The sequence below is a fragment of the Lampris incognitus genome, chromosome 4 (genome assembly GCF_029633865.1).
Source record: "Lampris incognitus isolate fLamInc1 chromosome 4, fLamInc1.hap2, whole genome shotgun sequence".
Taxonomy (NCBI): Eukaryota; Metazoa; Chordata; class Actinopteri; order Lampriformes; family Lampridae; genus Lampris; species Lampris incognitus.
In genome coordinates this window covers 52,058,413-52,075,981 of record NC_079214.1, presented here as the reverse complement: position 1 = coordinate 52,075,981, position 17,569 = coordinate 52,058,413, and the positions used below count along the sequence as shown (strand labels likewise).

Sequence of the window (17,569 nt, the reverse complement as noted above, 5' to 3'; positions counted from 1 at the left end):
TATTTGGCTCACCTGTGAGTGGTCATAATGTCTTGGCTCATCAGTGTATATCTCGTGTACTGTCAATGGACAGGGCCGATGCAAGGTACTGGTAGTTCTGGGAAGTGGTAATGGATAACTTTAGGACTGGTAAGTTGTCTGAGCCCCCCTTATGATGAGTTGATGACTGTTATCAGTCACCCGTATGGCTAACTGTTAGGTAGGCAACAGGTTGTGATTATAAGGGATGAGAAGAAAGCATATTATTGAAAGACCCCTAAAATTCATTGACATGAAGTAACTTTAAAGTAATTTAACTGTTGCAACAAATACACTACGGTAGCTCTTATTTTGAAATGAAGCAAAATGGAGAAATGACAGAATATTTTCACTGTGGTGTGGATTGTTAATTCTGGCCACAAGGTATGTTAGAAAAAAATAGTATTTCTCACCCAAGTAATTCCTACTCTTCACCATTTCTGTGATGTTGATCTTGGTGGCCCCCTCAGGGATCTCCACGATCTTGTGGTAGCCGACCTTAGACAGACTGTGTTTAAACAGTCCAGAGACCAGCTTGCAGGCTGTGTTGTCCCCGCCGCACACGCCACACTTGTCCATCACTTTGCCTGAGCCAAGGTACTCATCACAGCCCAGACTCTGCCACAGAGAGATAACATGAAGGGAAGATGAGGAAATATGGGGTGTCATGCAGCGCAATACAGAAATTTTGTAAATTGGAGGAATGCTTTAAAGGTGTTCATTGGATAAGAACCAACATTGTGTAGGGGTTATTAGTTGTATGCAATTGGATGGCATATCCTTTGTCAGGAAAATCGTTTATTAAACCCAAAGCTCAGCTTAATGCCCCCCATGAACACCACATAATTAACTCCCATAATACAACAACCAATTAGCAAAGATCTTGTTCCTTTCTAAGAGGCATGTAGTTGGCACAAATGCCATTAAATCTATCCCAGAGTTTGCTGGTTAATCCTCTAAAGTGGGATTTTTCTTTGTTGCAATTGCTGTCATTAATTACAGGAAACCTGGACAGTATAGAGGTGTAAAATCGTCAAATCAGCAGTTCATTTATTCAGACAAACCAAGCCGTAAAAGCAATTTGCTGTGTGAACAGGTGGTGCAGAGGCCAGAAGTGGCCCCACTGGGCTACCATACTTTCAATCCCTCAACGCCAAGGATATTGCCATGCCAGGACGAGCCCCCACAGACGTCCCAGCCAATGAGGCAACAATCGACGTGGGTATCAAGAGGAAGAAAATGTTGTGTAAAATTAATGACACAGAGCTCCTTTGTGATTGGAAGGCAGCCAGTCTCCAGGCATTCATTCAGCTTGCATCTCTCCCAGAGAGCCATTGGCCTCACAGTGCCTAACAACCACCATCTTGTAAGTCCCTCCACTTTCTCCATGTTAAACCATCACAAACAATTCCTTCCCGGTCCCAGCTGATGTATTATGCCTGTGCCGTCTCATAAGGCAAATACATTTTCCTCTGAGCTAATGCGTGCATTGAGTCCCAACGTTCATTAAATGCATTAATGCAAATACAGAGAAATCTTTTACAGAGACAACCAATATGTGGCCACTGAGCTTTACATGTGCTCCCAGGGTGTCGTACATCACTCTGGAGATAAATTGCAAAAAGAAATGCATGCGAAATATAGACCATCATAAAAATGGGTTTTGCTGCAGATTGTGGTCATCTCCACGGGCTTAGTTGTGCTAGAGATGCAGTAAGTCAGCCACAAGCCTGAGTCTGGGAGAGTGGGATAAAGAGGCTGGAAGAGAGAAGGGGAGACAGGGTGAGGCAAAGCAAGGGAAAGAGGAAGATGGGGAGAACGAGAAGGCAGGGATAAAATGTCAGAGAGAGAAAAGGGGGCTAAAAAGGAGAAAAGGTGAGATGAGAGAGAAAAATTTGAAAGGAAGGGATGGGGATGGAGAACATTTTGAGCAAGGAGAGAGAGAGAAGAAAGAGAGAGAGCGAGAGAGAGGCAATGGCCAGCACAAGACTAGGGAGGTGGGGGTGGACTCAGGAGACTGGAGTCTGGCTCTCACCCACCCATAGCAGCTCACCCTAAACTGGGCCAAAACACCACCTGGTCCAAAGCAAATAGGGAGAGCCTCCTTCTTTGCAGGAAATAAGCAATGGGAGAAGAAATAGCAAACTAAAACGGATGAAAAAAGGGGGACAAAACTGCCAAATGCGTCTGTGGTTAATGTGGAATCATGCTACAGTACAGCATGAGGTTGGATAAAGCCTGGCTAATAATCACAGAACAAAACACAGCACAAGCACACTCAGTGGAGAGCATTGCGCCCTGCAATGGAGGAAAATGGTGCTCTGCAGTTTTACGGTTGGTCTTATCAGATCACTGAAGATAAACACACCTCAGAATGCCACAGCACACACAGTGATGGTAAAATAGTGCCACAATTCACTTTACAACACTGGTACTTTGGGTTACACATCGACTGACTACAGTGAGTGTACCACCGAAAAATAAAGAAAAAGACCTGCTGCTCATGGCAGTCAAGCAACGCTATCAGTTACATAAATACTTATTGAAAATCCGCCTTTCACATCTCTGTTTTCACCATAAATCCTTTTCCCAAAAAACAACACAATTATCGCAGCCATCAATTCAGACAGCTTTTGCCAGAGACAGGAAAAACGTCCCTCCCTCTCATAAACTAACACTTGAAAAACTGTAAGGTTATCTACAGCCACTTGGCCGAGAAAAGTTCTGAATCACCATATACTATATTAGTGCAGGGGTGGAGATTGGTACAGTTTATTGACAGAAAATGGAACTGGTACTATCACATTACTGTGGACTTTGGGGAAAAACAGCACAGGATTTTCCTTCCCCTGATATGGGAAGAGCCAAGGGGTTTAAGCACCTGCAGTGTAGGAAGTATTAGAGAGTTGAGAGATTGTTTGATATCTAGTGATTTGGACAGATGCACCCTTTAAATCACCAAGTGTCAAGACAAACTTTTCAACTTTGCCGTGGTGCGCCGCACAAAACACCATCCTAATCCTTCTCCGAATAATCCCCAAAACAGTCACATCTGCCCTACAGGCTGTCCCGAGAAACACGACCTCTGCGCTGAACCCATCAAAATGAGGTGCCGCACTAGGTGTCAGAGCACATGAGCATGGTCGCAGGCGGGCGGGAGTCCTAGCAGCTCTCTCCAGGAGCAACACAAAACAGAAACCTCACTGTCGCTGTGCATGAGGAGGTTGGGTTCTTTTTCCACAGATTTCATTTCTAGTTTTTTCTTCAGTAAAGAGTGCATGTTGATGCTTTTTCACCTTTCCTCCATGGGTGGCTTGTGCCATCTGGCAAGGGCAGACGCAGTGTTTTCAGTAGAACTATAATGGGATTTTTTAAAATGTCACAAAAGCCCACCTTCATCTGGAAACGGTTAGATATGTCAGGATGCTTGAGTCAACTCCCAGTCAGCTGGGGACAGCTGAAAACAACATTAATCTCAAAGTAAATCCTCGTGGTATTTTCCCACACATTGAAGCGGACTTCAAACTCACTGAATCGCTGAAATTTTGGAAACTGAAAGCACACGTATACTGCCAAAGGCACTTGTCGCGGTGGATTCCTGCTAGTCTCGGAAACCGCTACACATTTCTGACACAGAAGTGGCTGAAGGGTAGCTGCAGGTTTCTTTACCTCACCCCTGAAACAGCAGATATACCCCCCCAGAGGTGGAGACAGGGTTTGACCCCACCAGGAGATGGTCTCCACATGCTTCATTATAACTTGCCTTCTATATGGACATACTTTCTGAAAACATAAGGGCTGCCCGCTTGCCTTGAGGAATCAGAACAGAGTTCATCACAAACATAAACACAATGCAATAAAAGCATAGGACTTAAGTCGTGGTGATTTTTTTTAAAGAGGAGATGCTGTGCGGTAGCAAAAAAAAAAAAAAAAGCCAGTAATACATTTGAGGGGTTAAAATACATGTGTTAAGAAATCACACATTGTAGTGAATACACACTGTGTTTAGTGCACACAAACACTGAAGAATTACCACCTCAGGTCATGTGTGCCAATTTATAACTCAGCATGAGGAGAGCCCAGCATAAATTCCCATCATGACAGCTACTTTATAAATTAGCGGGCAGTTTTTTTTCCAGGCTTCTTGATTTATTGTTTGAGAATAATTGTAAAAATGATTCCCAGTTTGCCGTTTGAGCTGCATGTGCACGGAGGTGTCTGTTCTCTGAAATAAAGATTTAGCGGCAGTGAATAAGTGTCTTGGCCAATAGCAGAGAGTGGGTGGGGAAGAGGGGGAAATATCAGACGTTTATATCATCGCTTAACACTAAACATGCTTGCTGTCAAGATATACAGTTGCGCGTACAATCTGTCACCAAATCCCTACCCAATAGGCCTGGCACAATTTACAGTTGCCTCGCAGTAATAGTGCTTTTAACTGTGTGGGGGGCCTGGTTTGGGGTTCTCCGTCAGGAATGCAAATATGAATAAAACTTGAGTGGTCGGAATGACTTCATGGTTAAATTAACAGGAACGTTGGATACAGCTAACAGTCTTCCATCCCCTGTCTACAGTGAATTAACTTCAAGATGCGGTGGAAAATAAGGGTCTGCTCGGTGGTGCTGGAACTTCTCAAAGCAAAGGCGTGTGTGTGGGTGAGCAGAGTGTGTATTTTGCCTGCTCCCACTAAGCTTTACTTTCGCAGCGTTTCAGACCAGCCGGCAATTCACTGGATAATGCGCGTATGAGACCGGCTGTGTTGGACTTTGCTACACGAATCAGCATAAGTCGATCCTCCAAGGAGCAGGATTCAGCTTCTTATGTGTGTGTTTTGGTATAAACCAAACTGTGTTGTCTAATTTTGCATACTTTTGTCTGCAAAAATTGATGAACTTAAAACAAAAAAAAGATGACGTGCACCTGAGATCAAGTGCAATGGATGTGCACCAACAGCTACATTCACAACACAAGTTCAAATACACTCAACACTGAAGCCTATGATCTCAAATAAACATCTATGTGAACAATCATCTTACCTACTAGAAATACATGTATGGGGCGTCCGGGTAGCATAGCGGTCTATTCCATTGCCTACCAACACAGAAATCGGTGGTTTGAATCCCTGAGTCTGGCTTTGTTGGGTGTCCCTACAGACGTAATTGGCCATGTCTGCAGGTGGGAAGCCAGATGTGGTTATGTGTCCTGGTCGCTGCCCTAGCACGTCCTCTGGTCGGTTGGGGCAGCTGTTCGGGGGGAAGGGAGAACTGGGGGGAATAGCATGATCCTCCCACGTGCTATGCTCCCCTGATGAAACTCCTCACTGTCAGGTGAAAAGAAGCAGCTGGCGACTCCACATATATTGGAGGAGGCATGTGGTAGTCTGCAGCCCTCCCCAGATCGGCAGAGGGGGTGGAGCAGCGACCGGGACGGCTCAGAAAATAGGGCAATTGGCCAAGTACAATAAAGGAGAAAAAGGAGGGGGAAAAAAACCCACGTAGAACTCATGTCTGGCTTTCAAATAATTAACATCCATTGCAGAACTCATGTAATATTTTTCATATTAACGAAATATCTGCAATCAAGTTAATCACTACGTTAACAAAATGATGAGTCATACATAAACTACCATAACTGCAATTACCGATTGAGATTTTAACCCAAACAGTTTTATCCAGGCAGTAAGTTTTCTGATCCAATGCCTCTTCAGCTCAATGGCTTCAAGTCAGGGTTATCTCAGCTCAGACCAGACCCACATCATGACAGCACAGGCCACTAGGCACCAAGGCCTCCTCACTAGGATGGAGGATGAAGAGGAGTTTTTTTTCCCTCCAAATGGGAGAAGTCAGTGTGAACAAGCAAATAATCAGCTTGAAAATCCCCTGACATCAAAACATCCTCCAACTTTGTCTGGCGGTCAGTTCAGTGAAAAATAATGTTAACAGACAATTTTACAAATAAATGGACATTGTCAGTGTCCAGTGGAATGTCTGTGCCTGGAGACGGTGAGATGGTCCACTGTCTCTGTAATTACATTGATAAGATATATTGGTCTATACAATGTACAACCCTGTATTGAAGGAAATTCTCCTTCTCGTTTAAAAATATGAGAAGGGTTTTACCCAACTTTGTTGCTTTATTCACAACAGATTGAATTAATAGGATGCTTTAGACTGACGTCAAGCTAATGTACAACACAGACCAAGGAAAGTTTATGTAGTAAAGCAGATTCTGTTAAGAAATCTTTTCGTTTGAAAAGAAACTCTAATCTATGCTCCATCTATAAAAATGCACTTTCAGATGAGGGCAGTGCACCATTTAAGGGCAGATTTATGAGCGGAGGGTAACAGTGGGTTGTTTGGTGAACAGTATGGGAACCTCTTCAACTTTTTTTTTTTTTGCATACGGAGGAGCCAGTAGAGCTCTTTGGAGACCCGCCACTGCTGTTATCAAGACTTGGCTGAGAGAGACATGCCAGCTCTGCTGGAAACGCAATATATCAACGACGGGACTCCCATGGTTGAGAATTGCGAGGCAAAAACATCCCAAACTTATTGTTGAGGTGACTTCAAGATACAGTCACATCGTGGAGATGTTACACATCTTGCACAGATCTTACACATAGCTCACAAACTGAAAGCATCTTCAGACAAACAGACAGACCAAGAAAAAAAATACATACACACATAAATATATATATATATATATATATATATATATATATATATATATATATATATATACACTCACTGGCCACTTTATTAGGTACACCTTGCTAGTACCGGGTTGGACCCCCTTTTGCCTTCAGAACTGCCTTAATCCTTCGTGGCATAGATTCAACAAGGTACTGGAAACATTCCTCAGAGAGTTTGGTCCATATTGACATGATAGCATCACGCAGTTGCTGCAGATTTGTCGGCTGCACATCCATGATGTGAATCTCCCGGTCCACCACATCCCAAAGGTGCTCTATTGGATTGAGATCTGGTGACTGTGGAGGCCATTTGAGTACAGTGAACTCATTGTCATGTTCAAGAAACCAGTCTGAGATGATTCGAGCTTTATGACATGGCGCGTTATCCTGCTGGAAGTAGCCATCAGAAGATGGGAACACTGTGGTCATAAAGGGATGGACATGGTCAGCAACAATACTCAGGTAGGCTGTGGCATTGACACGATGCTCAATTGGTACTAAGGGGCTCAAAGTGTGCCAAGAAAATATCCCCCACACCATTACACCACCACCACCAGCCTGAACCGTTGATACAAGGCAGGATGGATCCATGCTTTCATGTTGTTGACGCCAAATTCTGACCCTACCATCCGAATGTCGCAGCAAAAATCGAGACTCATCAGACCAGGCAACGTTTTTCCAATCTTCTATTGTCCAATTTTGGTGAGCCTGTGCGAATTGTAGCCTCAGTTTCCTGTTCTTAGCTGACAGGAGTGGCACCCGGTGTGGTCTTCTGCTGCTGTAGCCCATCTGCCTCAAGGTTCGACGTGTTGTGCGTTCAGAGATGCTCTTCTGCATACCTCGGTTGTAATGAGTGGTTATTTGAGTTACTGTTGCCTTTCTATCAGCTCGAACCAGTCTGGCCATTCTCCTCTGACCTCTGGCATCAACAAGGCATTTTCGCCCACAGAACTGCCGCTCACTGGATATTTTCTCTTTTTCGGACCATTCTCTGTAAACCCTAGAGATGGTTGTGCATGAAAATCCCAGTAGATCAGCAATTTCTGAAATACTCAGACCAGCCCGTCTGGCACCAACAACCATGCCACGTTCAAAGTCACTTTAATCACCTTTCTTCCCCATTCTGATGCTCGGTTTGAACTGCAGCAGATCGTCTTGACCATGTCTACATGCCTAAATGCATTGAGTTGCTGCCATGTGATTGGCTGATTAGAAATTTGTGTTAACGAGCAGTTGGACAGGTGTGCCTAATAAAGTGGCCGGTGAGTGTGTATATATATATATATATATATATATATATATATATCGTTTTTTCCGAAACCGTCAGTGGAGTGCTCAACTAATGAGGAGCAGAATATCAACACAGATACAGGAAAAAAGATTTTGATACATTTTAATATTAAATCTTTTTTCTTGTATCCATGTTAATATATATATATATATATATTGCGTTTTTTTTCTGAAACCATCAATGGTGTTGATAGAAGTGCTGAACTAATGAGCGGAATATCAATACAGATGCAGGAGAAAAAGAAGTTAATACATAGCAGTACAAGCCTGTTTCATGCGTCGCACACTCATCAGTTGTTATATATATATATATATATATATATATATATATATATATATGTACATATATTCAGCATTTTTTTTAAACTGTCAGTGGTGTTGATGAAAGTGCTCAACAAACGAGGAACAGAATATTAAGATAGATGTAGGGAAAAAACTTTAATTCATAGCAGTACAAGCCTGTTTCATGCGTCGTGCACTCATCAGCTGCCAAGTTGGCTATATATATATATATATATATATATATATATATATATATATATATATATATATATATATATATAAAAATTGGGGGGGGGTGTTTCCCCCTTTTTCTCCCCAATTGTTTCCGGTCAATTACTCCACTCTTCTGAGCCATGCCGGTCACTGATCCACCCCATCTGCTGATCCGGGGAGGGCTGCAGACTACCACATGCTTCCTCCGATACATATGGAATCACCAGCCACTTCTTTTCAGCTGACAGTGAGGAGTTTCACCAGGGGACATAGCACATGAGAGGATCACACTATTCCCCCCAGTTCCCTTTCTCCCCTGAACAGGTGCCCTGACCAACCAGAGGAGGTGCTAGTGATGCAACCAGGACACATACCCACATCTGGCTTACCACCCGCAGACACGGCCGATTGTGTCTGTAGGGATGTCCGACCAGGCCGGAGGTAACACTGGGATTTGAACCGCTGAGCCCCATGTTGGTAGGCAAAGGAATAGACTGGCACGCTACCCAGATGCCCCAGATTTTTTTTTTTTGGGGGGGGGGGGGTTTCGCCGTTTTTCCTCCTTAATTGTACTTGGCAAATTACTCCACTCTTCCGAGCTGTCCCGGTCGCTGCTCCACCCCCTCTGCCGATCCGGGGAGGGCTGCAGACTACCACATGCCTCCTCCAATACATGTGGTGTTGCCAGCCGCTTGTTGTCACGTGACAGTGAGGAGTTTCACCGCGGGGACGTAACGCATGGGAGGATCATACTATTCCCCCCAGTTCCCCCTACTCTCCCCCCAACAGGCGCCCCGACCGACCGGAGGAGGCGCTAGTGCAGCGACCAGGACACACACCCACATCTGGCTTTTCACCCGCAAACACAGCCAATCGTGTCTGTAGGGACGCCCCACCAAGCCAGAGGTAACACAGCCCGGGAATTCAAACCGGTGAGCCCCATCTTGGTAGGTAACGGAATAGACCACTATGCTACCCGAACGCTCAGAAAATGTTTTCTAAGTCCTTCATAATTATTTTATCCAAGGAAATTAATAGAAATGGGACCATTTTATTTTACACAACATTTCTCATTTTATCTTGTAAAGGATAACGACAATTGAATTTTCCCCATAAAATCCACTTGGATGAGTCTGCCTAAAATGCATTCTGGAAGGCAAGACAAAGGACAGAAAATCCCTTCGAACACCTTCAATTCCACTGCTGTTCTCTTAACACTCTCTCAGGTTGAGGTTCTTCAGGCATTGAAGTGGCTCGGTTTGGCAAAGTGGGACAGTATGATGAGCAGAGAGACCGACCATTAACGGAACAATGTAGGTTTACAAGCATCTCGTCAGCAAACATCTGCCCAACAGAAGTGTCCTGAAAGCAAGATGCTGAAGATGCTGCCTGCTGAGAGGCTTTGGCCTGTAGCTGGCCTCACCCTCAATAGACAAGTATGAGCAAAAAGAAAACTTCCCTACAAGAATCAATAAAGTGTCACTCATCAATAAAGGACCACAGCTGTTTCTCCCTGGCCTAGGACATAGTGATATGATGGATGCAGACCTGGGTCAAATAGTGGTTTAATATAATAGTAATAAAGTACCAGATGGGTGTGCTTTACTGCATCAGAACAATTTAGATGGTCTCCAGTTGTTCCATTAAAGTTGACAATAGGTTTTGCTTGAAAATGCACTGGCACTAATTGTACTGAACCATTACACCAGCTATCCACTGGACTACTGCAATTTGTACTCCTAATATCAATACCATTGTAATTTCTAGCATTACTAGAACAACGACTGCTAGTATAATTGCAAGCGCCACTACCACTACTGCCAGTACTAACTGCTAGCACTTCTCCCACTGCTACTAATACTGCTGGGTAGTACTAATACTGAAGGATCCTATCCCATATACAATGTACGGTATGTAGCTTCTGGTGGATGTAGGCAATCAGCAATTCATTGAGAGGAAGCTCTGACAGCCTTTTTATTGAGCTTATCCACAGTAATGAGTCTGCTCCACAGACACCGGGAGAAAACCACACCCCCATCCTTTCCGTCTGTGTGTGAAAAGAGAGAGAGGGAGTGTGTCTGTGTGAGAGAGAGAGAGAGAGAGAGAGAGAGAGAGAGAGAGAGAGAGAGAGAGAGAGAGAGAGAGAGAGAGAGAGAGAGAGAGAGAGAGAGAGAGATTGTGCATGTGGACGCAAGATTGTGTTTATGAGCCTACATTTACGACTGCAAATGGCTATATGCAAGATTGTGGTATAAGCAGCTTCTGTTGTAATGTGTGCCTGCATGCAATCTCACATTTGACTGCGTGTGTGTGTGTGTGTGTATACGCGGCAAGGTCACGTCATAGTGTGTAGCCTGATGATCCACCCCCTCTAGTCCGTGTGAAGTTCACATGGTGGTATCCAAAGCCGCTAGCATCTGTATTGCACATGGTGCGATGCTGTGTATCTTCAAGTGGTTTTGATCTCAAATGGCTTTAATGAGTGTGAGCTAGCAACACCGCCTTTGCTGCAGTCAGCACTGAAACCACATGTGCAGCTAAAGAAACAAAGCTGGTGACTGCTGTCACATTCGAAAATGACGTTTCACTAAGAGACCAGCTGAAAAATGAGAACACAGGTCTGATTTCCTCTCTGGAATGACATTTCCTACCATGTTGAATATAATATTCGGAGCCTTTGTGTTTTTTCATTTAACTTTCTGTATCTTGTTCACTGCAGCTGCTGTAATACCCCTTCTCCTTCGATACAAGTTCATCTTATTGCATCTTATTTTCTGTACAACATTACAACACTGTGAGGGAAAACTGGCACAGAGATGCAAAGGTTTTCATTTGGGAAATGTAAAACAAATCTGACGCATTTCCAAAGCAGTCTCAAGTGGCTGGTGTTTGACAGATTTTTTTTTTTTTGGTTGGGGGGGAGGTCCCCCTTTTTCTCCCCAGTTGTACTTGGCCAATTACCCCACTTCCGAGCCGTGCCGGTTGCTCCTCCACTCCCCTCTGCCCTTCTGGGGAGGGCTGCAGACTACCACATGCCTCCTCCGATACACGTTGACTCACCAGCTCCTTCTTTTCACCTGACAGTGAGGAGTTTCGCCAGTGAGACGTAGCACGTGGGAGGATCACACTATTCCCCCCCCCCACAACATGCCCCTCGACCGACCAGAGAAGGCGCTAGTTCATGTCCGCTCCCCACCCATGGACATGGCCAATCGTGTCTGTAGGGATGCCCGACCGAGTCAGAGGTAATGGTAAGCAATGGAATAGACCACCACGCTACCCGGACACCTGTGTTTGACATATTTTTACTGTTGTTCACAAACCAAATACACAAATGGACCCTCTCCCTCTGCATGAAGCCATGTCGGTTAGAGGGCCCTTTAATCCAAAGTGCCTTATTGTGCCATGACTGAATATATTATAGTATGGGTACGGGTGACCCAGAGAAGACTGCAGTGTTAATGCCATGCTCAAATCACTGAGCTGTGAAGGACCATATCGGACAAATCCCAGAATTAAGCGGTGACAGGCCAGTTTGAGAGGCTGCTGACGTGGGGTTTTGATCAGAAAATCAAAAGTCAGTTCAAATCCCCAAAATGTCTGGGAAAATGTGGCTGATGGAAGTATATGAGTCAAACTAGACCCTCCCTCAATAATTATCATGGAACTACCTTGAGCAAGACGTTTATTTCCACCAGGAGTTAAGGACTGCGGATGGACAGAACATGGAAGACCCCTGGTGTGAATGAGAAGCATAATGCTACTGGAAAAAAGTATTAACACACACACACACACACACAATATGCGTGTAGATGGAAGAAGTGAAATCTAGCATAGCAGATTTATTCAATTTGTGCTTTTCTCTCAAATTTCACTTCTGGTACTTGTATTGTGGGCATATTGGATGGGTTTCTAACCCTGGATGGTAACCACAAATAGAAACATAAGGTTTTTTGAATGCTTACAGCTCAGCTCTCCTTTCAACATGGCATTTCCTGAAACCGATAATAACATGTACTGAACCATAGTGGGGAACAAAAACAAGTGGGGATGATTTAGTTAGTCAGGGATGATCAAGGCAGAAAAATACCTATATTGCCCACAACCATAGTAGGTGGTAAACTGTGCGATACGTCCGCCAGCCTTTCACTTATGTCCACCGGCCAAACAGACAGAATACAAGGCGGGCTGGTGGCCGGGGGGGTAATTCTGTATCAAGGGGAATCCATTGAAAACGTGTCCCGAGGTCGCTGCCACCAGATTCTCTCATTTTAGTCCTGAATGGTCTCAAGGTGCTTTGTATATTTGTTGGCAGATCAATAAGTTCTTACTAAGAGAAGTAATGTTAGGTCCCTCTACAATTAATGTGCATTTTCTCATTCAAATACATTATCCACTTGCAAGGACAAAAATATGAAAGCATGATGAACTGAAGCTCATCATTCAGTCTCTAAAATGAATGAATTAATAAATATTCATTCATAACTATTCTTTGATGAGTACAAAAAGTACCAATAATGCAATGTCATCAATACTTGTAGGAGTTCAGTGTGGTTATTTATTTTGTCTTTTTTTCTTTTCAATGATGGTTTTCTCATTTGGAAAGCTCTTTTATGGACAATTTCCACGCCGTGAGAGGGGATTTCTGCAGCCAGGCAGTGCACAGAGACGAGGCACGATTGGGGAACCTTTATCCCTACAATAAAAAGAGGCCTCGCCGACACCACAAACTGCTCCCGCAGCCCGGGGCCAAGGGCACAGAGTCTCTTTAAAAGCCCAGTGCTTGTAAAGTACTCAGAAATAGCACCAAGCGTGTTGATTCTATGGCCACTAAAAGGCATTGGGTTTCTCTTGGCATCACCGCTCTGACTTGGGCATCCTGCTTAAGGAGCCGAATGACGCGCTCTGCGTCAAGCTCTTTGGTGTGGTCCTGTGTGGCTTTACGAGCGGCTCCACAGGTACAGCATGGCACTCACACTTCCAGGATTAGTGGTTTCCTTCCTGATAGCTAAGACTGTGTTCACGTACACTTTGGCTAACCGTAAGTACTAATTTGAAGATCGTTTGGGTAAAAGCATCCACTAAATTGCATACATTAATGGCTTCTGTTGAGAGCAGAGGGGTTCTCAGTTTAGTCGACACGTTAAGTAGGAAGTTGAGATGTTAATAATAACAGTATCATGTGCATCGGAAAACATATTTTGACAGTTGTGCTGGTTGTGGTTGTGAAATAATTCTGGTATATGTGCACATGACATGGGTACAAGACTTGTGTATAAGGTTATACCGCAAATAATTACCTGTAAGATCTCTGAGGACAATCAACCCCCTAAGACTGTGCATGCAAAAAAAGACAAGAAAGGGCGTCCGGGTAGCGTAGAAGTCTATTCCGTGCCTACCAATACAGGGATAGCCGGTTCGAATCCCTGTGTTACCTCCGGCTTGGTCAGGCATCCCTACAAAATTGGCCGTGTCTGCAGGTGGGAAGCCAGATGTGGGTATGTTTCCTGGTCGCTGCACTAGCACCTCCTCTGGTCGGTTAGGGCGCCTGTTCAGGGGGGAAGGGGAACTGGGGGGAATAGCATGATCCTCTCGTGTGCTACTTCCCCCTGGTGAAACTCCTCACTGTCAGGTGAAAAGAAGCGGCTGACGACTCCACATGTATCGGAGGAGACGTGGTAGTCTGCAGCCCTCCCTGGATTGGCAGAGGGGGTGGCAGAGTGACTGGGATGGCCTGGAAGAGTGGGGTAATTGGCTGGATACAACTGGGGAGAAAAAAGGGAGAAAATTCCACAAAAAAAAAAGACAAGAAATAGAGACAGTGGTAGACATTCATATAACAGGCTGAGCCATGTAATGTTTTATGATATAGCTGATAGTGATAGTGAATTTCTTCAATAGGTGAGATATTGTAGAGGAGGTCATGACCTTTGCGTAGGTGGGATGTAGCTAAGGTACGGCCCATTGAATTATGTGATATGGAAAACACGGTCAGAATCACGGAATGGAGTCATAAAACAAGATTCTAGAACTCAAAAGCTTGTGGAATTTGGGGATTTGGGGGAGATTATTACAAGATTTGTGGACATATTAGGAATTTAAAGTAATCTGTCCATTAAGCATCCATCGCTCTCCCTCGCAGAAACCCTGCAGATACTTCTCTGTCAGTAAACGCATGTGGATTCGTTGTATGGGATAGAGAAAACGATGAAGCGACCAGCATAACAGAACGTCCAAAATTTTTTTTTAAAAAATCCAAGAAACGTGGCCGTTTCCCTCTTGCTCTCACTATTGTGGTTGTAAGCTATTGTAAAAATGGGTAAACAGACAAAAATCTGAATCGAAAAAAGTAAAACCCAGAAAACTGAAAATGGGATTTGGGGAAAAATAAAACACATTGCAGAGGGCTGTACTAAAGTGGGCTCTGACATCGCGTGGAGGAGTTTCTTGGAGACAAGAATTCGCCGTTGAACCTTTCGGTGGTGTTGTGAATTTAAACTTGATTGTACATCTGTGATGGGAGGTGTCTGCCTGATAATTCAGATAACATGAGTTTATCCAACATCAGAGCCACAATCTCATTCTCTCCATGTTTATTCTAATCAGCATAAGTAGTCATGGCAGACCCTGTTAATTGGTAAATGTCCACATAAACTTTTATGTGAGAAGTAGAAAATTAGAGACATGCAGTGTCTACAGTGTGCAAAACTTTTTTTAAAAAAAATCATAAAACAGACACATCTTCATTCAGACATTAAGGCATCACAAGCTTTCAGTAACCTCAGGCACTTCACACCGGCCCTATTAATCATCAGCACACACAGATGAGCTGCACCCAGCTTAGTCGGGCTACAGGCCACGATGGGCTAATTCAGGCTCACAGTCAATCCACGATAGAGTTCCCAGTCTATTCCAAATACATCTTTATAGTCCCCGGACAGGCCTGACACACCAAGGCTTCCACTAGGAAGGAAATCCAATCCCACAAGCAGCCTGTGAATGTGCTGTGGAAAAATAAACAGCCCAGAGAGTAAGCAGAGCCACTGTAAAAACAACCATACTGTAAATACCTCCAGTCAGGAGCCGGATCACAGGATGATGGGGGAAACAGAGAGCGACCCTGATCATCCCAGATCAAAAATGATGCTGTTTACACCTGCTTAAAAGTCTCCTGACACTGAACCACTACAAAACAAACAATTTCCCTTGAATCTGTCTTTGCTAGCCTTAGAGATCAGAATCACTGAAATCCCCCACAATAAGTACCCTAGCACCCTAACCCAGACATGCTGGGAAATTACACACATCACAAACTGACACATGTGGTACATGGGCAACAGCATCACAAATACAATATTGCGCAAAGGGAGAGCACCACACATCTGGCGGAGAGCAGGCTACACAAATCACTTTAAATAGATAGTCACTGATCCAATGCATCACACACCACAAGCAATGCATCACACAGTTCTACTCTCAGAGGAGAAGCACATGCAGAGGGTTGGTCTTGAGGGAAGGATGTCAGTTTTCCTCCAGGACCCTGCGGAGGTGCCTGGCTCCTACCTGTGACCACGGCTTTCCCTGGACGCGCACGTGGAGGCAGACGAGGAGTAGAAGAACCAGGCCTGACAACATTCTCACTCGTGGCCGAAGAAACAACGGACCAGTACTCAAGTCAGTCAGTCAGTCAGACAGGAAGTCAAGTCAGATAGTCTGTCAATCAGGCGTCTGTGCACACACACGCTCAGCAGCTGCTCCGGGCTGCTTCTTCCTCTGCAGCACTGAAAACGCCAAAGAACCCCCCTTACTATGAAGCTCATCTACCAGCTCCCTTGTAAACTGAGCAGGGGGAGGTGCAGCTGGGGAGGTGGGGAAGAAAGCGAGAGAGAGCGGGGGGGGGGGGTGCTGGGGGCTTTTTTCTTTTTTAGAGGAGGAAGAAGTGTGAGGTAAAGGGGTGGAAGGGAGTATGTGTCAGCTACTGCTGACAGTCAACTGGAAGTCAGAGAGGAAGTTTTGAGGTATATTTCCAACATTAGAAACAGAAAGTGGGAGTAAAGAGGAAATTCTTCCAGTTTGATGTGAATAAGGCGCCAGGCAAAAAATGTCAGAACTACTGTAGACTGCTGTGGGCATATTGGGCGGGTATGTCAACGGGGAGGCCTTTTCAAGTGCATCTTGACTGTGCTCCACACCTTAGCAGCAGAAAACTTTCACATTCCTACTAAATTACAAAGTAGTCTCTAACCACAGACAAGAAAAAAGGAATAACAAACAGACATGAAAAACAAAAAGCTCCTGGGGACTTACGGACATACTGACATCAAAATAGCCCTCACATGAGGACCATATTTTTACTGTACATTCTCAGCCGCAGAAACCACACCTATCAAACAATACGATCCCTCCGCACCGCTTCTCCCACTAGCGCCACTGAGCACTTGATTACAAGCCACGTCGCAAAGCTGGAAGCAAAACCGCCAGAGCCAAAAGGGCTCGACTCATCATATGGTTTTCCTATTGCAGCACCATTGTTTCCACAACATTGAACCCTAATTCCCCACAACACACTGAGGTAAGAGCACGCTCTTCATCGTCCTATCTGACAGTTGGTCTTCTCATAAAACTATACGGCCATGTCGAGCGCATCAGGGGTATTGTGGCTGGACCGTCGTCTGTGCACAAAAAGAGTTTCGGAAACCGCGGGGCTGGAAAAACCATGAGATAATTGAAAACTTTCCCAGTCTCGAAACATCGCGCAGATTCCACAATAGGCGAAGGCTGCAAAGTCAAACCACCATCCCACTAAAACGTCTGTAGCTCAGATTCAACAGCACCAAAGCACATACAGTATGGGGAGCATCCTGGAAGAGATGAAAGGAGAGGGAGGCACGACAGAGAGGGACAGAAAGGCAGTTCCACAATAGGCGAATGCTGCAAAGTGAAACCACCATCCCACTAAAAGGTCTGTAGCTCGGATTCAACAGGACCAAAGCACATACAGTATGGGGAGCATCCTGGAAGAGATGGAAGGAGAGGGAGGCACAACAGAGAAGGACAGAAAGGCAGATGAATGAT

At 44.6% G+C, this 17,569-nt stretch overlaps 1 protein-coding gene across 1 annotated transcript in view; it reads right to left on the bottom strand.

Moving 5' to 3' along the window:
- Window positions 1-17,569, bottom strand: part of LOC130112069 (thrombospondin type-1 domain-containing protein 4-like) — a 62,743-nt gene that overhangs the window by 17,726 nt on the left and 27,448 nt on the right. Inside the window, exon 8 of the mRNA XM_056279370.1 lies at window positions 432-636. Within this exon, the coding sequence (XP_056135345.1) occupies window positions 432-636 (205 nt within the window). The remainder of the gene's footprint in view (window positions 1-431; window positions 637-17,569) is intronic.